This window comes from Rhinopithecus bieti, unplaced genomic scaffold (genome assembly GCF_001698545.2).
Source record: "Rhinopithecus bieti isolate Rb0 unplaced genomic scaffold, ASM169854v2 scaffold_32008, whole genome shotgun sequence".
Taxonomy (NCBI): Eukaryota; Metazoa; Chordata; class Mammalia; order Primates; family Cercopithecidae; genus Rhinopithecus; species Rhinopithecus bieti.
The window spans coordinates 827,570-851,929 of record NW_016814433.1 but is presented as its reverse complement, the minus strand read 5'-3'; the positions used below and the strand labels follow the sequence as shown (position 1 = coordinate 851,929).

At 46.0% G+C, this 24,360-nt stretch overlaps 3 protein-coding genes across 10 annotated transcripts in view; 2 read left to right on the top strand and 1 right to left on the bottom strand.

Moving 5' to 3' along the window:
• C1QBP (complement C1q binding protein) overlaps positions 1 to 4,524 on the top strand; it is a 7,717-nt gene extending 3,193 nt beyond the window's left edge. The window contains exons 3-6 of the mRNA XM_017850515.1: positions 1,423 to 1,516; positions 3,385 to 3,480; positions 3,738 to 3,860; positions 3,992 to 4,524. Coding sequence (XP_017706004.1) covers positions 1,423 to 1,516; positions 3,385 to 3,480; positions 3,738 to 3,860; positions 3,992 to 4,141 — 463 coding nt within the window. The 3' untranslated portion in view covers positions 4,142 to 4,524. The remainder of the gene's footprint in view (positions 1 to 1,422; positions 1,517 to 3,384; positions 3,481 to 3,737; positions 3,861 to 3,991) is intronic.
• RPAIN (RPA interacting protein) lies at positions 4,275 to 17,051 on the bottom strand. Of its 6 annotated transcripts, XM_017850516.1 has the most exons (7): positions 16,404 to 17,051; positions 15,216 to 15,386; positions 13,568 to 13,628; positions 9,999 to 10,110; positions 9,786 to 9,849; positions 8,981 to 9,121; positions 4,275 to 4,609 (listed from the first exon to the last, which is right to left on the bottom strand). In XM_017850516.1, exons 1-7 carry the CDS (start codon positions 16,482 to 16,484, stop codon positions 4,580 to 4,582), a joined length of 660 nt encoding a protein of 219 aa, XP_017706005.1. In that variant the 5' UTR covers positions 16,485 to 17,051; the 3' UTR covers positions 4,275 to 4,579. The 6 variants fall into 6 exon arrangements, 3 of the variants coding, with proteins under 3 accessions (XP_017706005.1, XP_017706006.1, XP_017706007.1); XM_017850517.1 differs by lacking the exon at positions 8,981 to 9,121 and having other exon boundaries at positions 4,276 to 4,609; XR_001881193.1 differs by lacking the exon at positions 9,999 to 10,110 and having other exon boundaries at positions 4,277 to 4,609.
• The window catches only part of NUP88 (nucleoporin 88), a 36,680-nt gene continuing 29,272 nt past the window's right edge, over positions 16,953 to 24,360 (top strand). For 2 of the 3 annotated variants that reach the window (XM_017850514.1, XM_017850513.1), the window contains exons 1-2: positions 16,996 to 17,338; positions 21,609 to 21,778. In XM_017850514.1, the coding sequence (XP_017706003.1) occupies positions 17,042 to 17,338; positions 21,609 to 21,778 (467 nt within the window). In that variant the 5' untranslated portion in view covers positions 16,996 to 17,041. Of the gene's footprint in view, positions 17,339 to 21,608; positions 21,779 to 24,360 lie in introns of all 3 variants that reach the window. The other variant, XM_017850512.1, reaches the window with a different exon arrangement.

The window sequence follows — 24,360 nt, the reverse complement described above, 5'->3', positions numbered from 1 at the left end:
AAAAAAAAAAAAAAAGAATTATTTAGTTTTCTGGGTATAATGAGCTTATCAAATTAATGATTTGCAAGTATTGTTCCTCATCTTGTGGGTTTTCTTTTCTTTGTAATGTCCTCTGACACAAAAGTTTTGATTTTGAGGAAGTTCAGTTGACCTATTTTTTTGGTTGCTTGTGCTTTTTTAATTTATTTTTTACTTTGCTTCTAATTCACCAAGTGCAACTTGTGCTTTTTTAGTGTCACATCTAAGAAACCACTGCCTTGCCCAAGGTAGTAAAGATTTATGCCTTAATTTTTTCAGAGTTTTCTAGTTTTAGCTCTTAGTTGAGGTCTGTGATTCATTTTGAGTATGATGTGAAGTAGGGTCTCAATTCTCTTGGCTATTGTGTAGTGTGGTTTTCCCTACACAGGTCAATTGTGTCTTCTGTAATCTCACCTAAAAACCATTTGCACAAGGTTTTCATAGCTATTTGGGGGCCATTAAAAATAATGCTCTGACGAACATCATTCCATTTCTGTGCCCAGGAGCTCAGCTTGGTCAGCACAGTTGGAATTAGACCGATTGTGTCAACCTCAGACTGCTTCTGTTGCTATGGAAAGGTGACTTCCTGGCAAAGCAGCTAGTTAGCACAAGTCGAGGGGGCGGCACTTCATGTTCATGTACTCTTGTATGGAACAGTGCCTGCCAGAGTTGCATAGTCCAGCAGTTCCGGTTCTAAACTTTATCTCCCAGGAATTTTGACTCAAACTTTGGAACATGATTTGTCAGGTGTGGCTTCTTGCACCTTAAAATGGTCGCTAGTTGGTGTCTCTGGCCTGCTTTGTGATGATAAAACTTCCCACAAGTACTCTGAAGGATGACTCTCTACTACAGCCTTTTTTTCTTTGTGAGGCATCCCCTTCCCGGGGCCAGGGCTGCTCTCGGTGTTTAACAGATGCAACCCTCCATTGCTCCTTCTTCCTTTCCTTGCAGGGCAAATTTTCTTATGGGGAAAGGCTCCTAAAGGGGCTTCTGTTCCATCTCACTAGCCTCTCAGGTCCTTACTTTTACCAAGGATTCCCTGGAAAGACCGGGGTGGGCAGTGTCAGCTGCTTGTGGCCATGAGATGCCCAGTCAACACATGGCAGCCCTGGGGTACTGACCCTGTTGGGAGTAACCATGCATGACTTGTTTGGCTGAGAGAAACTGAAGCCAGCTTTGGCTTCCAGCAGCTGGTGCATGGTAGGCACACTTCAGACCTGCTGAATCACTGAGGACTGGATGTAGGCACGTAGCTTGTTTGAAGTTCTGCATATAATTCAGCCAGCTAGGATAGAGACATTGTTTCAATACACCTTTGTAACTGTAGCAGGCCTCCATGTTTGTGTGTTAACCTACTCAGTTAAAATGATGCCTTGTCTGTTACGTTTTCTCTTGCCCTTCTAGAATCACTGTCACTTTCAACATTAACAACAGCATCCCACCAACATTTGATGGTGAGGAGGAACCCTCGCACGGGCAGAAGGTTGAAGAACAGGAGGTAAGCTTAACACTATGATCAGCTTTTACCTCAGTTCTGACAGGCTGTCCCTGGGACTTAGAGAAGGAGCGTTTTTCTTTGCTCGTTCAAAAAAAAAAATATTTTTTTTTCCTGTAAGGCCAGGCGCATGGCTCACGCCTAAATCCCAGCACTTTGGGAGGGCAAGGTAGAAAGATCCCTTGAGGCCAGGAGGACCAGCCTGAGTAACATGGCAAGACCCTGCCTCTACGAAAGTTTTAAAAAAAAAAATTAGCTGGGCATGATGGCACGACTGTGGTTCCAGCTATGCAGGAGCCTGAGGCAGGAGGAATCAGTGGTTTCTGGCCAGCTTTAACAGGACTGTGGCCCTCTTCCTTTTTCCAGGGGCAAAATACGTTGCTGTCTGCCAGCTCAGGCTTAGTAGTTTGGCAGTGTTCTCTTAATGGAAAGGAAATGAAATGTTCTCAACCTTTCCCATGATAGGGAGTTTTGTTGTTGTTTTTGAGAGAAGGTCTCACTCCATTGCCCAGGCTGGAGTGCAGTGGCGCGATCTGTGCCCACTGCAGCTTCCACCTCCCACGTTCAAGCGATTCCCCTACCTCAGCCTCCTGAGTAGCTGGGATTACAGACGTGTGCCACCACACCTGGTTAATTTTTGTATTTTTAGTAGAGACAGGGTTTCACCGTGGTTGCCAGGCTGGCCTCAAACTCCTGACCTCAAGTGATCCAGCCACCTTGGCCTCCCAAATTGCCAGGATTACAGGCGTGAGCCACCACGCCCGGCCTATGGGGAGATTTTTTATATTGGAGGTTATCATTTGGTGTGTTTGCATGTGAGGAATGTTCCTAACGTATCAGTCACAAGCTGGTAATACACAACAGCCATTTAACCAAGATAAGAATGCCAGGGGCAGGCTAGATGTGGTGGTTCATGTCTGTAATCCCAGCACTTTGGGAGTCCGAGACGGGCAGATCACAAGGTCAAGAGATCGAGACCATCCTGGCCAACATGGTGAAACCCCATCTCTACTAAAAATACAAAACTTAGTTGGGCGTGGTGGCAGGCACCTGTAGTCCCAGCTACTCAGGAGGCTGAAGCAGGAGAATTGCTTGAACCCGGGAGGCAGAGGTTACAATGAGCCGAGATCACACCACTGCACTCCAGCCTGGCAACAGAACAACAGTCTGTTTCAAAAAAAAAAAAAGAATGCCAGGGGCATAAGAGACTTTAACTGGATCATGGCTACTCTTCAGACATTTTAGGAAGTGCTGTGCCCAGCCTGGTAACCAGCCAGTATGAGGGCCACAGAGTCCCTAGACCTTCTGCCCAAAAGCCATCAATACAGTGTTGAGTCATGACCTGGTGTGGATGGCACAGCTCTCTGGTGTGCTTCTTTCCCAGCCACCCCAACTAGCATCTCCCTGACATTGGACCCAGTCTGCTCCCAGAGCTTCATATCAGAGGAAAAGCTGCTGCTGTTATTCAGCCATAAGGATGGCCAGGTTCCCCAGCCTTTGACCCTGGTCCCTTATGAAGACTCCTGGAACAGTCAAGCTGGAATCTTGAAACTTTAGGAAAGCTTTGCAGTGTATGGGTGGAGGAAAAGGCTTGGAATGTTAAGGAACTGATACAAACTTAGTTAATTGGCACATAGCTGAGGAGGCTGGTATCCAGATTCCTTAATTGAAAACCCAGTGTGTTACTTAAACAAGCAGGGTGCCAACAGAAGTGAGATCAAGCTCTTCATTTGGGAATAGTATGGCATAAGACTATTAAAATGGCTACGTAACATCCTAATGGTGGCTATCGGAGACTCTGAACAGAGATCCTTGATCCAGGCTTTCATCTCCTTCCAGCAGTGGCATGCACTGACTTCTTGTTTCCCCAGCCTGAACTGACATCAACTCCCAATTTCGTGGTTGAAGTTCTAAAGAATGATGGCAAGAAGGCCCTTGTGTTGGACTGTCATTATCCAGAGGATGAGGTATGCAGGATGGAGTGTTAGCCCCTTGGCGCCCCTGGGGATCACAGTGTGTCCCTTGGGAACTTCCTGTCCCTTTTAGCATAAATTTAAAGACTTTCTAGCTTAGACCAGCCCAGCAAGGGGGGAGAGGAGGGGAGTGAGGGAAGAGGGTTATTAAAACCTGATCAGTTTCATGCTGTCAGTGGCCCCCTTTCTTCGCGTGAGTCTGGTTTATCCTGGAGAACCCTTCAGTTTCCCCAAATATTGTTTCTTCTCAGGTTGGACAAGAAGACGAGGCTGAGAATGACATCTTCTCTATCAGGGAAGTTAGCTTTCAGTCCAGTGGCGAGTCTGAATGGAAGGATACTAATTATACACTCAACACAGATTCCTTGGACTGGGTGAGTGCTTGATAAGATGGGGGAACCTTTTGGGCCTTGGAAGGAAGGGTGCTAGTTCAAGGGGAGAAAGAAACATTTTAATGTTCATTACAGATTTTTTTTTTTTAACTAGTAAATGTTGTTCTTTGCAGGCCTTATATGACCACCTAATGGATTTCCTTGCGGACCGAGGGGTGGACAACACTTTTGCAGATGAGTTGGTGGAGCTCAGCACAGCCCTGGAGCACCAGGAATACATTAGTTTTCTTGAAGACCTCAAGAGTTTTGTCAGGAGGCAGTAGAGCAGACAGACGCTGAAAGCCGTAGTTTCATGGCAAGCTCTGGCCAGTGAACAAGTCCTACTCTGAAGCTAGACGTATGCTTTGAAATGATTATCATCCTAATATCATGGGGAAAAACACCAAATTTAAATTATATGTTTTGCGCGCTCATTTATTACCATTTTTCCTGTACAAATCTATTATTTCTAGATTTTTGTATAACATGATAGACATAAAATTGGTTTATCTCCTCCAAAGCAGTGTATCTATTCTGTTCCTCCCGCTTCAGCCTGAGTCACAAAAGACCAAGAACGGAGATGTCGGGAAAGTGTTTTTTCCTGCAGTATCGGTTAAAAGTTTAAATACAAAATAAGTTATAAATAAAAGGCTTGTATGTACAAGGCTCCTCAGGGAGTGAGTTGTTTTCAACCCGTAGAATGATGTGAGTCCACGCTGGCTCTAGAGGATCACAGCCCAAGTATCACAGGCCTAGGTTTAAACAGGAGAAGAATTAGCTTAAATTGTATTCTAGTCATGAAAGACATCTGATACATAGTTAAAAGTTGTAATCAATGAGAATTCTACACATTAGATGAGGTCTCCTGAGTCCAGTTTGAATTAGTTCAGTTGTGTAATTTGTCATGAAGGCCACCGATGACCGCCCCTCTTTGGCTTTGCTGGACCTCTGTCCTGCAGCCTTCAAACAACTGTCCTGGAAACCGTCAGCATCAACAGTCTTCAAGCTAAGATCAAATCCTGTAGATGAACTAATCAAACATCCTCACCCTCAGGAAACTACTGACCACAAAGATGGTATTCAAACTCTTGGTAGCTTGGAGCTTTTAGAGCCCAGCAGGAAGATGAGACTCCAAGTCTACACAAGATTGAAGCAGGTACATATCACGGGAGGTACCAACCATGCGTGATCAGTACGGGCAGAAAACGTCTTCCCGTTGATCTGTAATATGATCAGTAGGCACCTGAGTGTAAAACTGGCTCCCGACTCCTTGGTGGCTCAGCCCCTCCACTATGCTAAGGAATCATCTGTCCTTAACCAATTTATGCCGGAGGTTGCAAATTTTTTTGTGTGAAAAATCAGACCTTGGCAATGACCTTGAGCAGTAGGGGATCAATAACGCCCTCAGGCTTAGCATTCCAATAATAAAACAGTAGGCATAAATAGGTGACCCTTGTTTCTTACCACTTTCACAGGTAATATATTTGGCTTTCTCTAAAAGACACTGTAACCCTGCTAATAGGTGGTTTAGCATATTCTATTCCATGACCACCACCTGAGCACCGTCACATCCAAAATACTCCTAAGTCTTGTAATATAGTGCCATCTTCTGTAACCCATCCATATTTTCCAACACATCCTCAGCCATCTGTGCTGAGCTTCCCTACATCCTGACTTCACTGGATTCTAACACAATGGTCCTTGAGTCCCCCTTAAATGAAAACCAAAGGTCTAGTGAACTACAGCATTCCAAATGTCTACCTTTCCAAATGTTGAACTCGGAACCTACAGAATACAATTTTGTCTTTCCCCCTCCTGTTTCTTGTTTTTTGATTTTTTGAGGCTCAATCTCACTGTCACCCAGGCTGGAGCGCAATGGCGCCATCTCAGCTCACTGCAACCTCTGCCTCCTGAGCTCAAGCCATCCTCCCACTTCAGCCTCCCAAGTAGCTGGGAGTACAGGTGCGAGCCACCAGGCCCAGCTAATTTTTGTATTTTTAGTAGAGACCAGGTTTCACCATGTTGTCCAGGCTGGTCTTGAATTCCTGGCCTCAAGTGATCTACCCACCTCAGCCTTCCTAAGTGCTGGGATTACAGTTGTGAACCACAGCGCCTGGCTGTGTTTCTCGTATTTGCTGTGAACCCCACCTCCCCTCACCCCTCACTTACCCAACAATGGTCTCCCTGCCCGCCCCAGAGCCAGCACTGACAACTATGATCTCCAAGACTGCTACACAGCACTCACCTTCCAAACCTCACCTCCCACTGAGCTTCACTGCTGCTCTGAGCCACAGGACACTGACGGTTAGGTGAGTGGATAACTGGGGTCCATAATTATATGCTGAGCTGAAGCTGTACACTTGGCAATTAGGCAATCTTCCGCTTACCCTTTAATTGCCCTTCTCATCCACCCGCCAGCATTTGGTCTTTCACACTTAAGGGGACTTTCCTACTCGAGGAGCTGTACACTCCAGCTCTGCTACCATTTTAATCTGTGTAGATGACTCAATGTTCACCTTACTAAGACAGAAGCCAAAGCCAGCTGACCTGTGCCCTCTTCAACTCTCCTCCCTCCACCTTAACTCATCTGTACAAACATATTAAGCATGTATTTATTACTATATGCCAAGCGCTGGGAGCAAAAATAAATATGGGCCATGCCCTCAAGGACAGACATGAGCAGGTAACTGCAACACTGTTACAGATGACACGGCATGAGGTATGGTGGAAGCCCAAGGAGAGACTGGCCAATTCCCCTCTGCCAGCCCTCATTAGGTTTGTTGAAAATGGTAACACAGACTCCAAAGGAACAGACTTCTCAGGCTGGCCAATTCTTTTTTTGTTTGGTTTTTATTTTTTGAGATGGAGTTTCGCTCTTGTTGCCCAGGCTGGAGAGCAGTGGCATAATCTCCGCTCACTGCAACCTCTGCTTCCTGGGTTCAGGCGATTCTCCTGCCTCAGCCTCCCGAGTAGCTGGGATTACAGGCGTGCGCCACCACACCTAATTTTTTTGTATTTTTAGTAGAGACAGGGTTTCATCATATTGGCCAGGCTGGTCTTGAACTCCTGACCTCAGATGGTCTGCCCGCCTCAGCCTCCCAAAGTGTGGGGATTACAGGAGTGAGTCACCGCACTCGGCCACCAATCCACCAATTCTGTTTTTGACACAGAGTCTCACTCCGTGTCCCAAGCTGGAGTGTAGCAGCGCAATCTCAGCTCACTGCAACCTCCACATCCTGGATTCAAGCAATTCTCCTGCCCCAGCCTCCCGAGTAGCTAGGATTACAGGCACCCACCGCCATGCCCAGCTAAGTTTTGTATTTTTAGTACAGATGGGGCTTCACCATGTTGGCCAGGCTGGTCTTGAACTCCTGACCTCAGGTGATCTGCCCACCTCAGCCTCCCAAAGTGCTAGGATTACAGGCATGAGCCACTGTGCCTGGCTGAGACTGGCCAATTCCTTGTGAGGAATCAGGTGAATGAAGTATGTGGCATATTGTAGTGCTCAATAAATATCTGTGCAAATGATGCTTAAATGTAGTGGGAGGAGTCAAAGGCATTCAGACAGAACAGCATGAACAACAGCACAGAGGCCTGAAAGCACTGCATATTTGAGCATCTGCAACCAGTGCTAGAGAGCTGGAACAGAAGGGAACATATGCCTGTAGTCAACAGGAAGTAGTGAGGTGTTTTATTTAAACTTTCACCTGCTGTATCTCTTTCCACACAAGCTGATGGAAAATGGCTTCCTTCCACCAAGGCCGGAGCCTGGAGCAGGAAACAGCAGGGGCACTGGAAGCACAAAGACCTGGGGTCTAACACCAGCTCTATCGCTTATTAGTAATAAAATTTTGGCCAGATGACATCACTTCTCTGAATCTGTTTCCTATTCCTAACAGGAACTATCCTCTCTCCCTCATGAACCTAATGCTCCAGCGAAGTAGAACAAGATGCTCTTTGTATACACTCCAGTTTTCTGCTTCTCTGCCTTGTTCCTCTATGTGGGGATCTCCCACTTAAGCTCTACCCCCACAACTCGCCAGATCTCCATGTCTGTCCAGATCGGTTCCACACTTCAAGGCCAAATTAAATGCCTCCTCCAGGAAGGTGTCACCATAAAGGAGATCACCCTCCTCTGAACTCCCATAAGCCCTCCCGCTACAGCTCTCCAGGGTACTGCCTGTTTATTCTGTTCTCTTACTATCAACCCAAGGCTTGAGCTCCATGAGAGATGTGTATTTCTCAATTTTAATGAGTCCTCAATTCATTGTTTTTTTAATGAATGAGTAGAATTAAATACCTATGGAAGAAACTTGATAAAGGTGAAATGGCTGTTACTAGGCAATGTTGCTTATAATAAAAATGACCCCTGTAGGTTACTTGCATTTGCAATGAGAGGGCCATGAAGGAACTCTAAACACCCAGCAGAAGGCCATGGCTATGAACTACCTGAAGTACAGTGTGCTCCTAATCCCAAGGCTCCCCCTGCCTGGAATCTAAAAGCAATAATAATATATATCATATTGGTTTTATGTGTGTTTGTATGATATATATATATATATACACACATGTACACATATATATACATAGATAGATAAATGGATTATGAGAGATACTGGTTCCTATAGCACGCTTCTAAGACAGGTGGTTCCCATACCCACTTGTGTTCCCAGCCCTCACACCTCAGTTGTCACTCAGGCTAGCGACTAGCCCTTGGACCTGTGAAAATTCCACCGACAGACAAACTTAAGGCTGCCCTGCTATGCTTTCTGCCCTGTTTCCTTCTGCAAAAGTGATGCCAGCATGGCCTATTTGGGTCTTATGACGATGAAATGACCAGCTGAATCCAAAACCACCGTGCTGATCTATCAGGAGAAGGTATGGAGCCACACGTCCTAACTCCCAGACCAATCCTCTTGCCATGATCCTATGCTGCCTCTTCCTTTCTGACTGGCCTTTGAGTCGACATGACTTGTTACCTTCACTTTTCTATGGAGTAAATTCCTCAGATAATACACTGCATTAAACATTTACCTGTTTCTAGGTCATTATTTCTATCGAGGCAGGAATAAAACCAAGCACAGGCCCCTCTTACCACAGACTGCGTCCCAGGAGAGGCTTACCAGACAGCTCATGAGAAGACTGCACTTTTCTTCTGTTCCTCCAGTGACTGAAAATTCAGGTGTGTGGGGACAATGTGCACTGTGCTCATTTATACTACCCTCTAAACAGGCACGAAGCTTCTGCTCTGTCAACTCAGAAGTCTAAAAAATAAAATAGTTCAACCTCCTCTCAGTGACTTGATAGCCAACAGATGGAAAATCCTCATTCCTCATGCCAACCAATATAACTGTGGCTCACTGTGACGGCTTGATTCCTTGGAGCCTTAAGGACACTCTTGGGCCCATGACTGTACCAAGATCTCTTTTTTTTTTTTTTTTTTTTTTTGAGACGGAGTCTCGCTCTGTCGCCCGGGCTGGAGTGCAGTGGCCGGATCTCGGCTCACTGCAAGCGCCACCTCCCGGGTTACGTCATTCTCCTGCCTCAGCCTCCCAAAGTGCTGGGATTACAGGCTTGAGCCACCGCGCCCAGCTAAAGCTTACATTCTGAATTAGGTATGTCTTCATTTATAGAAAATTTTTATGAAACGTCAGATACAGGCGTTTCCAATCCCAAGCTGAGGTCTCCATAAAAACCTTAAGCAGTGGTAGCTCTCCAGGGCCCTAAAAACCCTGATATGTACTGTTTGCCAATTTTCATGCCATAGATATTCTCACCATGGCTGATTTGAAGCTACCAATGTGACACCACTGAACATAAAACTGGGAAGAAATATGCACAATGGGCTCCAAGACAGTGCTTGAAGATCTTCAAGAAAGTAGATCCGTGTGGGAAAAAGTATCATGAAATCTTGTGTGGAACACTCACGTGAGATGGGATGGACAGGCCACACTGACACACCACCACACCGCTTGTGATTCTCAGGTTGTACCTAGAAGCAGAATTAGGATCCCAGAGCATCATGGCCACCAGAACTGGATCTCCAAACCTTTTCAGGCAACAAATCTCAGGGGAGATTCCATTCACCTTGGAGTGGGGAATGGGAACAAATAATGCTGAAAAGGTTTTCAAAACTCTTACTTTGTACATACGGGACAGACGAGTGGGTTTGCCTCCCACTCAGCCAGCATGATGCTGAGACACTTTTCATCAAACTGCAAGCTCTTCTCATACTCGCGGATGATGGACTGCTCTGCAAGGCAAAGGCAGATGGAGTGCTTCACCGTGCTTCAGCTTGCCCTCTATTTAATTCTAAGCTTCACTGCCAAAGGCTTCCTTCACACAAGGAAAAGATTTGGGCAAAACCACAACAGCCATCACTGGTTTTTACTGCTCTCTCAGGCTGGCTTCATCTTGCTGGATCCCTCTCCCTCCTCTCTGTCCCCCTTTTGTGAGCACAAGAGGTAAAGTAGGGTAAGGGCCAAAGAGACAATTTTCACACACATCTCCAGAGGCCATACGAGCACAGACAGGGTTTGACAGGGTCCCACAGGCAACTAAGGAAAGCTGACCAAGAGAACTGATTGCTGGCCAGACAAGGTGGCTCACGCCTGTAATCCCAGCGCTTTGGGAGGCTGAGGCAGGCTTGAGGTCAGGAGTTCGAAACCAGCCTGGCCAACATGGTGAAACCCCAGCTCTACTAAAAAATACAAAAAATTCGCCCAGCATGTGGTGCGCGCCTGTAATCCCAGCTACTCGGGAGGCTGAGGCAGGAGAATCACTTGAACCCGGGAGGCGGAGGTTGCAGTGAGCCGAGATTGCGCCACTGCACTCCAGCCTGAGCGACAGAGCGAGACTCTGTGTCAAAAAAAAAAAAAAGAGAGAACTGATTTCTGACGCCAGGACGACCTGCTGAGTCAAAAGAGATCTGCTTTCCAAGTATGTCCACATACTTGGAATCTGTGTTGCTCAGAATCTGTGTGCTCATTCATTCAGCAAACATACAACAGTACCTAGTATGTGCTAGTCACAGGGGCACAAAGATGAAAAAGACTGTCCTGCCCTTATTGAGCTCATAGTCTAGACATTAGGGAAGGGGTCAGAACACTACAGTCATGCTTATTTGTTTATGTGGTGTCTATAACTGCTTTTCCACTAGAACCGCGGAGTTGAGGAGTTATGCCAAAGACCACATGGTCTGTAAAGTCTAAAGTATTTGCTATCTGGTTCTTCACAAAAAGTCTGCCAACTTCTGCTTCAGAATGTTCCTATGGCTGAGTACAGCACAACACAGTAAATCTTTGTCACTTCAGATTTATTAAATGTGCCCCAAAATAAACATTTGGTGAGGCTTATGTTTCACCACTAAGATAGGTTTTGTAGGTGGGGGGAAGGGAAAATCAATTAAAAAAGATGATAAGGAATTTACAGTCTAACTGGAGTCAACAGCAACAATCATTAACAACTAACACTTGCATGGCACTTATGTGTCAAATGCTATTTTAAGTCCCTTACATATATTAACTTCTTCACCATTATCCTTATTTCTAAGGTGAAGAAACTGAGGCACAGGGAAATTAAGTGCTTTGGTCGGTGCCACACAAATTAAAGTGGTAAAGCCAAGTGAATCTTAGAGGTATGACTCAAGGGTTTGTGCTCTTGCCTCATCATAACAATAGCTGTTGATTACTGAAAGCTCTCTATATGCCAGGCAATGCACTAAGTCTTCTACACGTTATTTAAGCCTTACAACAAATGTATAAGGTATTATCTCCATTTTACAGGTCATAAAAATGAAGCCTTGGCCGGGCGCGGTGGCTCAAGCCTGTAATCCCAGCACTTTGGGAGGCCGAGACGGGCGGATCACGAGGTCAGGAGATCGAGACCATCCTGGCTAACACGGTGAAACCCCGTCTCTACTAAAAAATACAAAAAAAACTAGCCAGGCGAGGTGGTGGGCGCCTGTAGTCCCAGCTACTCCGGAGGCTGAGGCAGGAGAATAACGTGAACCCGGGAGGCAGAGCTTGCAGTGAGCTGAGATCCGGCCACTGCACTCCAGCCTGGGCGACAGAGCGAGACTCCGTCTCAAAAAAAAAAAAAAGAAGCCTAAGGCTGGGGGCCATGCCTCATGTCTATAATCCCAACACTTTGGGAGGCTAAAGTAGGAAGATGGTTTGAGTCCAGGTGTTTGAGACCAGCCTAGGCAACACAGTGAGACCCTGTCTCTACAAAAAATAAAAAAAAATTAGGATAGGCATGTTGGCTCACGCCTGTAATCTCAAAACATTGGCAGGCTGAGGTGGGGGGATCACATGAGACCAGGGAGGAGTTCAAGACCAGCTTGGGCAACATAGTGAGACCTTGTCTCTACAAAAAATAAAAAAAATTAGCTGGGCATGGTGGTGCACACCTGTGGTCCCAGCTACTCGGGAAGCTGAGATGGGAGGATTGGTTGAGCTTAGGAAGATGAAACCACAGTGAGCCATGATCACACCACTGCACTCCAGTCTGGGCAACAGAGCAAGAACGTGTCTCAAAAAAATAAATACATAAATAATTTTTTGTCTTGTTTTAATCATCTTTAGCTAAAAAAAAAAAAAAAAAAAAAAAAGTTAATAAAAAAAATTAGCCAGGGGTGGTAGCACACGTCTATGATCCCAGCTACTCAGAAGGCTGAGGTGGGAAGATCGCTTGAGCCCAGGAGGTCAAGGCTGCAGTGGGCTGTGATCACACCACTGCATTCTAGCTCGGGCAGCGACCGTGTCTCAAAAAACAAAAAAAAAGAAAAAGAAAAGAAAAAAACACAAGGCCTAATCAAATCAGGGCTACATGGAAAAAATGACTTAACTATATAAAGTACAAAATTATGCTCTCTACACAGTGCTATGGACACCTCCCTCAAGCAGTGGATGCTCACAGGCCCTGGGGAGTTAAGAGAAAATGTGGCACTTGAAATGAATAGGGCAAGGGATCAGACCACGCACTGTCACTGTATCCTGTAAAGTAACAGGTTTACTTTTTATTTATTTATTTTTTAAGAGACAGGATCTCACTCTGTCAGCCAGGCTGGAGTGAGGTGGTACGATTATAGCTCACTATAACCTTAAACTCTTGGGTTCAAGTGATCCTCCTGCCTAAGCCTTCTGGATGAGGGAGGCTACAAGTATGTGCTACCACACTCAGCTAACTTTTTTATTTTTTACTTTTGTAGAGGGTCTTGTTATGTTGCCCATGACGGTCTTCAACTGGCCTCAAGCAATACTCCTGCCTAAGCCTCTCAAAGTGCTGGGATTACAGGCATAAGCCACCACCCTCAGTGAACTATTAACCCATTAATAGAGAGGCAGGATGGTAGAAGAAACATGAGAACTGGATTCACACAACTGATTTTGCTTCCCATCTCCTCCACTTACTAGCTGTATGACCTGCATGAGAACACCACCTTCTGTTCTAATGCTACTATCTTACAGGGCAGTCACGTGGAGAAAACAGCATCATTAAATGAGTTCTTAGCACAAAGCCTAGCACCCTGGAGACCCTTATTATTGGGAAGCTAGACAGCCAAGATGTCAGAGTGCAAAAGGAGCCTTTTGGACACTTGATCGATAGAGGTAGACAAAGGGGACTTATGAACTAATTCTGATTGGAGGAAAGGTCACAGCATTTGAGAAGCTAAATACAGGTAAGGAAGGACTACTCCTAGGGGTTACCTTGGTCAATCAGCTCCTGTTGAATTTCCTCCAGTACAACCATGTCTATCAGCTCCTCCAACTGGAAGAGAAAGGGGAGGCATCAGAAGTTTGAAGTATTAATCACCAACCAAGCCCCACGATGATTCATTCTTGGAGGCTGGCTTGAAGAACCCAGATTTGTCGGACAGAATCAGTCCAGTCCTCCTGCACAATATGCTGACAGTGGGGTAAGGCTGTCATGCTGACACATCATCAACAAATGACCCAACTACCCAGTGACAAAATAATGGTACCCACTTTTGAAGAGACGATATGGGGTAGGAGTTAGGTACATTTTCTTCTAAGGCTATGTAATCACAGGAAAAGTTCCTAGTCTCTGCAAATCTCAGTTTTGGCCTCTGTAAAGTGGAAATAAAATCTATCTAAGAGGGTTACTGTGAGTACTAATTGTGGTAATATATGGCAAACATTGGTGTATTGTAGGACACATAGAAGCCACTGAATAATGCATTATTATTACACAGTGTGTTGATGGTTTCAAACAGTTGCCCGCATTTTCTTACATAATCCTTACAATGCTGAAAACATGATCTTCTCATTTTATAAATGTCAAAACTAAACCTCAGAGAGGCAGACTGAAGAGTCAATAGCCAAACCAGGATTCAAATTCTGGAACTCCTGACTTCGAATCCAGTGCTTTTCCTGATACACTATAAATGGTATCTTTTCCACACATGGCTCCCAACGCTGGCTGAGATTAGAATCTGAAAGTTTCTGGAGAACGTTTTAGAAAGCGATTCCTGAGGTGGGCAGATCACTTGAGGTCAGGTGTTCAAGACCAGCCTGGCCAACATGGTGAAACCCCATCCCTGCTAAAAACAGAAAAAAAAATAGCCAGGCATGGTGGCACACATCTGTAATCCCAGCTACTTGGGAGGCTGAGGCAGGAGAATCGTTTGAACCCACGAGGTGGAGGCTGCAGTGAGCCGAGATCTTGCCACTGCACTCCAGCCTGGGCGACAGAGCAAGACAAAAAAAAGAGAGAAAGAAAGAGATTCCTAGCCTATGCCTACTAAATCATAATTTCCAAGGGTGGAGGCAAGAAATGAAATTTCTTTCTTTTTAGTTTCATAAATTATGATGTTGCAATGATGAGCAGATCTACAGTCTGGTATTTCAGAACAATTCATCTAGACAAGTCTAACATTAAGGGTAGAAAAGCCTGGGTTAAGGCTGTTGAATTCTAGGCCGGGTGCAGTGGCTCACGCCTGTAATCCCACCACTTTTGGAGGCGGAGGCAGGTGGATCATGAGGTCAGGAGATCGAGACCATCCTGGCTAACATGGTGAAACTCCGTGTCTACTGAAAATACAAAAAACTAGCCGGGGGTGGTGGGGGGGGGGGGCGGGGGGGGACGGGCCGCCCGGGCGGGGGGGGGGGGGAGGTGGGGGGGGGCGGGTGCCAGGGTGGCCGGATGGGCCCCTTTCCCCCCCCCCCGGGGGCCAAGGGGGGGACCCCCCCCAAAAAAAAAAAAAAAAAAAAAAAGCTGTTGAATTCTAAATGGGGGTAGGGGAATGGTGGGTTTAGGGGACTCGAGTAAACAAGTAAAAGAGGACAGTAGCCGTTCTGGGTGGAGTCCTCCTGAAAACACATAGCCCAGCCTGACCTGAGCCAAGTCTTCTGGACAATTCTCCATTGACTGCAAAGCATTCCACTCTTCTTCCATCACCTCTTGCACTAGAAAGGTGTTCTGAGCATTCCCTGGCCCACTGCTTCCAGCCTGGCGGTACCTGTTTAGGAGCCTGTCTCGGCTGTTTCTCATTCTCTCCAGGCATCTCTGGGAAAAAAGAGCAACATGGGGAGGAAAAAAAAAAAAAGCATTTCTACTTTTAAAAAACACTCTTACAGTAGTTGGGAAAACATTAAAGGAAGTTTACAGACACAAAATTTCAATGATAATACTAACTAGTGTTACTTTTGCATATTCCTCTGTAGAGATACGTAAAACTACAATGCTTTGTACATGTATTTACATATAACCATATTTTTTATTCTAGCTTGCCAGTTTCCTTAATGGTTGTGTGCATAATCTCTCAGCATCCAATGTCCTATTACACAACATTTATATTCCTTCCAAATTCTTGCTACTCTAGATATGGCTGGGTAACAGCCTTCCTGCACAGCAACGTTTCTGAACTCAGGGAGGTTCTGTCCGCCAAGGAACATTTGGCAATGCTTGGAGACATTTTTGGTTGTCACAATTCTAGTTATAGGACTATTAGCATCTAGTGGGTAGAGGCCCGAGATGTGGCTTAAACAGCCCTCCACAACATGTAAATATCTCCCTCAAAATGTCCATTGTCAAGGCTGAGAAACTGCTATATCTGCTATCTTTCTTGCGTCGGGTTCCTTTCTTGGACATTACTTACTAGCAACCACACTGTGTCCAGAAGAGGCCAGAACTGAGGTGGAGCGCTCTTCTAAGCCTCGGTTTACTACTCTCTAGAATAGAAATCATCTCTATCTCACAAGACGAACGTAGGCAAAGTGTCTCTCTCGGCGGCCACCTCCGCAGCAACAGTAGATAGTGTTACTGCAGAGGTGCAAAGGGTGATGTCATGACCACACTTTAAATCAAAACAAAACCGAATCCAAAAACAAGGCTTTCTAGGACTGGGCCGACCCGGGCTAATCCCACACTCTACAGTCAGGAGGCCTGGGTTTGAGGTCCGCTTCCACAGACCAGGCACGCACTGGCACCTGCTCCACCCAGCAGGGCTAAGGCGAAGGCAGGGAAGACGGCGGTCGCCGGGACGGACTGAGATAGTGACCACGGCGCAAACCCCACACCCACCTGCCGGAAAGTCTCTTTCCAAGGCGGCGAGCCCACCAATTTGTACAAGGAGCGGCGGGGGGACCTCAATGACTCCGCCATCTCCTCTCCGCGGGAGACAAGGCCGCAAGCCCCGCCCCCTGACGGCGCGCACAGACCCCTGGGAGTTGTAGTTTCCGCGTGCAGACCGCTCTTGGATCGCAGGGTATTCTGGGAAGTGTTGTATTACCGCCCGGCCCCATGTGGAAACAGATTTAGGCATCCAGGCGAAATGTGTGAGGCCAGCCCAACCTGCACTGAGGGAAGTAAATCTTGAGGGAAAGTTCTGGATGCCTGAGTTTACCCAGATGGAGGTGTCCAATAGGCAATTAGATACACAAGTCTGTCTCTCCCCAGGTGCTAGACTTCCACTAGCATCACCATTCTGCTGACTTCTCGTCCCGCCCCCTTGGGCTTCAGAAATAATGGTGATTGGGTGTCCCTTGGCGACGCCCCTGCCCGGTGGGCTGGCCTCGCCCTCGCCCCTCCCCTGGCACGAGCCTCTCGAGCTTCCGGGCCGCCTGCTTGGTGATTGGCCGAAGCAGTGAGTGGACGGCCGCGGATTGGCTGCGCTCAGCGGCGGGCTGAGCAACTGGAGTGAGAAGAGCAGTTGGGCCAAGATGGCGGCCGCTGAAGGGCCAGTGGGCGACGGCGAGCTGTGGCAGACCTGGCTTCCTAACCACGTCGTGTTCTTGCGGCTCCGGGAGAGACTGAAAAACCAGAGTCCAGCCGAAGCTGAGAAACCAGCTTCTTCGTCGTTGCCTTCGTCGCCGCCGCTGCAGTTGCTGACGAGGAACGTGGTCTTTGGCCTCGGCGGAGAGCTCTTCCTGTGGGACGCAGAAGACTGCTCCTTCTTAGTCGTTCGCCTTCGGGGCCCCGGCGGCGGCGATGAAGAGCCCGCCCTGTCCCGGTACCAGGTACTGCCAGGCCGATCTGGAAGTGACCCTCACGGGGATCTGAACTAGTTTTTTGTTCCTTTCCCCTCTTGGCTGTGTTTTCATCTTGTGACAGGCGTTCCCGCGGATTGACTCCGACGCTGCCCTACGCGGTCGCGGGAACTCAGGCTCTCTCCATGCTTACGGCCTGGAGGTCTGGGAGGAAGGAAAGGACCATGGAAAAATCAATAAAAATACTAGTGATGGATGAGTGCTGTGGAGAAAACAAAGCGGGCTAAAGGGGTTGAGAACGAGTGGGCGGAGTTGCTATTTTTAGTTTGGTCGGGAGAAACCTATTTCCTGACGTGACGCTTCTAATAGGCGTAGATCGTAAGTTTCTCTTGTGTTGTGCACAGCGCGTCAGGTAGCAGGTTTCAAAGCACCACGTTTCATGCTTGACGTGGAGGAGAAAGTCTGTTAATTCTCCCCCCCACCCCCAACGCCCGCTTTAGAAAATAAAGCCATACCCCAAATTGGGATTTTTGTTTTTGATTAGCCAACAGCATGTGAAAATGGGCGTGATCCAGAAAGTATTACACACTTGCTGCGATCAAATATTGGTTTATGGAAATGTTTGTTTGTAATACACAGATTCTCTTAAAGATTAAAAAGTAAAGCGCTTGGTACTCATTCTAAGGTATGACATCTGTTGTGGACCCGGTCCAACTCTTGTTACCGAGAAGTGATTTAATTTTAATAAGACGCTAGCAATGCTTCTGCAGTTTTGAAAATAGGGCAAGAGTCTACAGTCTGCTTACTTATACAGTTTCAGTTAAAAATTATCAAGGCCGGCCGCGGTCGCTCACGACGGTAATCCCAACACTTTGGGAGGCCTGGGCGGATGGATCACCTGAAGTCAGGAAGTCGAGACCAGCCTGGCCAACATGGTGAAACCTCGTCTCTTCTAAAAATACAAAAATTAGCCAGGCGTGGTGGTGCGCACCTGTAATCCATCTACTCGGGTGCCTGAGGCAGGAGAATCTCTTGAACCTGGGAGGCGGAGGCTGCAGCGAGCTGAGATCTAGCCACTGCCTGGGCAACAGAGCAAGACTGTGTCTCAAAAAATAATAATAATTACGAAATGTTCAGCACACAGTATTTTGATAACATACTACTATGTAGCATTTGACACAATTATAATTTAATTATAATTACTTTGTGGGTTGAGACGGAGTTCTCTCTAGTTTCCCAGGCTGGAGTGCAATGACGCCATCTCGGCTCACCGCAGCCTCTGCCTTCCGGTTTCAAGCGATTCTCCTGCCTTAGCTTCTGGAGTAGCTGGGATTACAGGCATCCGCCACCAAGCCCGACTAATTTTCGTATTTTTAGTAGAGGCGGGGGTTTCACCATGTTGGCCAGGCTGGTCTCGAACCCCTGACCTCGTGATCCACTTGCTTCGGCCTCCCAAAGTGTTGGGATTGCAGGCAGTCAGCCACTGCGCCGGCCCTTTTTTTTTTTTCTTTTTGAGACAGGATCTCCCTCTGTTGCCCAGGCTGGAGTGCAGTGGTGCAATCTCAGCTAACTGCAGCCTCCACCTCCTGGATTCAAGCGGTTCTCCTGCCTCAGCCTCTTGAGTAGTTGGGTTTACAGGCCCACACCACCATACCTGTCTGCTTTTTGTATTTTTAGTAGAGACGGGGTTTCATCATGTTGACCAGGCTGATCTGGAACTCCTGGCCTCAGGTGATCCACCCGCCATGGCCTCCCAAAGTGCTGGCATTCCAGCCATAAGCCATGGCTCTCTGCCTCTGTCTTCTTTTCTAGACTGTAAGCTCCAAGGCAGGGGCAGGGTCTGCCTTTCTCATTTTTAAAAAATTTGTTTTATTTTTTATTTTTGAGATGGGATCTTTCTCTGTTGCTCAGGCTACAAAATTGTTGTCCAGCATACAGAAATGCTGGAGTGCTCTCAGTAAATATTGGTGACTCTCAATAACCTTCACTCCTCCAGAATCTCAAAACCTTAGAGATGGGGAAGAAAGCAGCTTATCATGAGTTGTAACTTTCGATGTTAAAAGAAATCATGAGTAAGCTGGGTGTAGTGGCTCTAGCCTATAATCAGCACATTAGGAGGCCAAAGTGGAGGCAGGTGGATCTTGTGAGCACAGGAACAGGTGTTCAAGACCAGCCTGGGCAACAGGAGGAAACCCCCATCTCTACAAAAAAACCTTTTTAATTAGCTGGGTGTGGTGGTGCACACCTGTAGTCCCAGCCCCTCTGGAAGCTGAGGTGGGAAGGACACTTAAGCCCCTACAGTAAAGGCTGCAGTGGGCTGCCACTGCACTCCAGCCTGGGTGACAGAGCAAGACTCCATCTCAAAAAAAAAAAAAAAAAGAGCATGAGTAGTAACTTTAAAAACAACAACAGCAACCGAAATACTGTGATTATCGTGAATGAACTAAAGTGATTGAATTGTGTATGTAACAAGAAAGGTGGCCTTTGTTTGGTTTGAGTTTGACTAGAAAAATCAAGCGGAAAGAAGATGGGGGTTGAGTATAGGGAAAAGAAGGAAAGATGAGGAGAAACAATTTGATTAGAATCAGCAAAGTGCAACTAGAAAAACTAAAACAAAACCAGGATTACAGACATCAGCAATTTGAAATATTGTATTTAGAACAGTCGTGTCTGTTCTAAAAGCATTTTGGCTTAGGGTGATTCTTCATACATAAAGATAAACAATACCTTGGCAGTCTCATAACATATTCCTGAAAGTAGAAAGAAAAGAAACAGATGGTCATGGGAGAACAAATAGAACCAAGAGAAGAAGAGAATTTTGAGGACATGTGATGCTGACACAGCATACCAGAATCTCATGAAAAGATCACTGTTATTAAGCCTTCATGGGTAAAGCAGCATTCTGCTTGCTACAGAAACTCTTAAAGCCACCCATTTTTTCCCCCCAGTTTTTGTAGAAACGAGGTCTCACTGTATTGCCCAGGCTGGTCTCGAACTTTCCTCAGCCTCCCAAAGTACTTGGATTACAGGTGTGAGACACTGTACTTGGCCTTCAAGCCATTCTTTACTATTATATAATAATTATCATTGCTTATTAATTCTGAGTTTATGTCTATTTACTAAGCATCTGTTGATAGCAGTATGCCAGAATGCTAAGAATACAGAGAGGAAAGATGTAGATCTCAGGTAATTCATAGTTGTGAGGGATGAGCAAGTAAAAGGGACAATTAGAATGTAGGGTGATAATAAGTATAATAGAATTATCCAGAGCATATCATTGATGTACAGAAAAGATGGCCAGGCACGGTGGTTCACACCTGTAATCCCAGCGCTTTGGGAGACCAAGGTGGGCAGATCATTTGAGGCCAGGAGGCACATCTCTACTAAAAATCAGGAGGTGGAGGTTACAGTAAGTCGAAATCGTACCACTGCACTTCAGCCTGGGTGACAGAGCGTGACTCTGTCTCAGGAAAAAAAAAAAAAAGCAGAAAATATGCACTTATTCCTGGCCAGAAGATCGGAGATGTTTTCTTGGGAAGAAAGTGCATAGAAGCTGAATCTCCCAAGAATGTGTAACTCTTGTTAGCTAAAAAAGAAAAACAAAAGCATTGCAAGAAGAGAAACAATTGTACAAAGACACAAAGGCATGGCAAAGCATGATGGTTTCCCAGAAATACAGAAATACCAATTAATCTGGCGTGTGAAGTACAAGCAGAAGAGTGGTGGAGAGTTGAGACCTGGAGTAGTAGGGTGGAGCTTGATTATAAGAAGGAACATTATGTGTAGTAGTCTCTATTTATCAAGGTAAGGAAATCTGATGCATTTTATGGAACATTCCAATCTAGATGATTTAAAAAATTTCATGGCCGGGGGCGGTGGCTCACGCCTGTAATCCCAGCACTTTGGGAGGCCAAGGCAGGTGATCACGAGGTCAAGAGATCGAGACCATCCTGGCCAACATGGTGAAACCCCCGTCTGTACTAAAAATACAAAAATTCGCTGGGCGTGGTGGCGGGCGCTTATAGTCCCAGCTACTCAGGAGGCTGAGGCAGGAGAATCGCTTGAACCTGGGAGGCGGAGGTTGCAGTGAGCCAATAGTGGACCACTGCACTCCAGCCTGGTGACAGAGCAAGTCTCCATCTCAAAAAAAAGAAATCGTGAGTTAATGGTACAAGTGTGAGCACTTACCCAGGGTTTTATTATCCTATAATTGTTGTAAACAATTACTGTGATTTCAAGTAACTGCCATCTATATTTATATTAAAATTAACTATGTTGACTGGTTTGCTTTAATTTTCAGAGATTACTTTGCATAAATCCACCCCTGTTTGAAATCTATCAAGTCTTGTTAAGTCCAACACAACATCATGTAGCACTTATAGGAATAAAAGGACTTATGGTATTAGAATTACCTAAGAGATGGGGGAAGAATTCTGAATTTGAAGGTGGAAAATCAGCAGTGAATTGTAGGTAAGTTGTATAGTATTTATCTGTATCATTTATTATATATACAGAAAATTGTTCAAGACCAGTGGTTCTTAAGCATGTTTAGTGTACTTCTCTTGAAACATTAGAGCATTCCTCGTGTCTGCAGACTGGCTTCTGTGTTATCAATGTTTATAGTATATGTGTGATTGATTGTACTTTTATTCTGCCTGAAGTACCACATTGCTCTCTCATTAGAGGCTAGGCCATTCTTGCAATTAGGTAGAAGTAACATTTTGTAAAACTAGTTATTATCTGTCAGCCAGAAGTTTGCCAGAAGTTTATCTTGAGTATTTTATATATATATATATATGCGTGTTTATATATATATGTGTGTGTGTGTGTGTATATATATATATATATATTTTTTTTTTTTTGAGATGGAGTCTTGCTCTGTCGCCCAGGTTGAAGTGCAGTGGCACAATCTCGGCTCACTGCAACCTCCGCCTCCTGGATTCAAGTAATTCTCGTGCATCAGCCTCCCGAGTAACTGGGATTACAGGCAAGCGCTACCACGCCCAGCTAATTTTTGTATTTTTAGTAGAGATGGGGTTTCACCATGTTGGCCAAGCTGGTCTTGAACTCCTGACCTCAAGTGATCCACCTACCTCAGTCTCCCAAAGTGCTGAGGTTATAGGTGTGAGCCACTGCACCTGGCCTATTTTTATATAATTTCTTTTTTCAACAAATCCAGAAAAGTGAATCTGAAAGATCTACTCAAAAGAGTACAGATGCTTGTCAACTTACGATTGGGTTATGTCCCGATAAACCCAGTGTAAGTTGAAAATGCATTTATTGCTGACAGCACAGCAGATGATCCCTGATTTAGGATGGTTCAGCATAGGATTTTTCAACATTATGAACCCATCATAAGTCATAAGGAGCTCCTCGATTTATGATGGATTATGTACTGGTAAACCCATTGTAAAGTTGGGGATCATCTGTATAAGGTAGAAACTACTTTTAGCTCCACAACTTAAAAGTTGAGTCCCCTTAAACTGTTTATTTTCTAAGTCTCTGTTTCCTCGTTTTAAAAACGGGATTGATAATATCTGCCCTTGTAATTTCCTAACAGGGTTAGTAAAAGCATCAAATGAGATACTATATCTGAAAACACTTGTACTGTGTAAAATGTGTATCAATCCTAAGTCAAACCATCCTAAAATGTATATATATGTATGAAATATGATATAATTTGGGGCCGGGCACGGTGGCTCACGCCTGTAATCCCACCACTTTGGGAGGCCCAGGTGGGTGGATTGCCTGAGCTCAGGAGTTTGAGACCACCCTGGGCAACATGGTAAAACCTCATCTCTACTAAAATACAAAAAATAAGCTGGGTGTGGTGGCACACGCCTGTAGTCCCAGCTACTCAAGAGGATAAGGCACAAGTACTGCTTAAACCTGGAAGGCAGAGGTTGCAGTGAGCCAAGATTGCACCACTGCACTCCAGCTTGAGCCACAGAGTGAGATTTCATCTCAAATAAATAAATAAAATTTAAATAAATTATTAAAATAAATTATTTATTTATTTTGAGACAGAGTCTCGCTCTGTAGTCCAAGCTGGAGTGCAGTGGCGTGATCTTAGCTCACGGCAACCTCCTCAGCCCAGGCTGGAGTGCAGTGGCGCGAGCTCAGCTCACTGTGGCCTCCGCCTCCTGGGTTCCAGCAATTCTCCTGCCTCAGCTTCATGGGTAACTGGGAATACAGGCACGCGCCACCACACTTGCCTAATTCTTGTAATTTTTTTTTTTTTTTTGAGACGGAGTCTAGCTCTGTCGCCCAGGCTGGAGTGCAGTGGCGCCATCTCGGCTCACTGCAAGCTCCGCCTCCCGGGATTACGCCATTCTCCTGCCTCAGCCTACCAAGTAGCTGGGACTACAGGCGCCGGCCATCTCGCCCGGCTAGTTTTTTTGTATTTTTTTTAGTAGAGACGGGGTTTCACCGTGTAGACCAGGATGGTCTCGATCTCCTGACCTCGTGATCCACCCGTCTCGGCCTCCCAAAGTGCTGGGATTACAGGCTTGAGCCACCGCGCCCGGCCAATTCTCGTATTTTTAGTGGAGACGAGGTTTCACTGTGTTGGCCAGGCTGGTCTCAAACTCCTGACCTCAGGTGATCCACCCGTCTTGGCCTCCCAAAGTGCTTAAGATAGGCGTGAGCCATCGCGCCCAGCCAATGTGCTATAATTTAGAAGATATTTTTATTTCAATTCTTTGATATTGTTTGAATAGATGCCTTGAATACCCTCTCAGCATGATGTCAGGAAAATACATTTGAAGGAAAGAGAAGCAAAGAGTGTTAAAATAGAAATTCCTTTAGGGCCTGGCATGGTGGCTCACACCTGTAATCCCAGCACTTTGGGAGGCTGAGGTGGGCAGATCACCTGAGGTCGGGAGTTTGAGACCAGCCTGACCAATGTGGAGAAACCCCTTCTCTACTAAAAACACAAAGTTAGCCGGGCGTGATGGCAGGTGCCTGTAATCCCAGTTATTCGGGAGGCGGAGGCAGGAGAATCGCTTGAACCCAGTAGACGGAGGTTGCAGTGAGCCAAGGTTGTGCCATTA

Excerpts from the sequence above, each read along its gene's own strand:
- RPAIN (XM_017850516.1), bottom strand. The coding sequence starts at position 16,484 with ATGGCGGAGTCATTGAGGTCCCCCCGCCGCTCCTTGTACAAATTGGTG. Across the intron at positions 13,629-15,215 it reads GTCCAGAAGACTTGGCTCAG|TTGGAGGAGCTGATAGACAT; the intron begins GTCAGGCTGGGC and ends TTTCTCTTCCAG. Across the intron at positions 10,111-13,567 it reads ACAGGAGCTGATTGACCAAG|AGCAGTCCATCATCCGCGAG; the intron begins GTAACCCCTAGG and ends TTTGCCTTGCAG.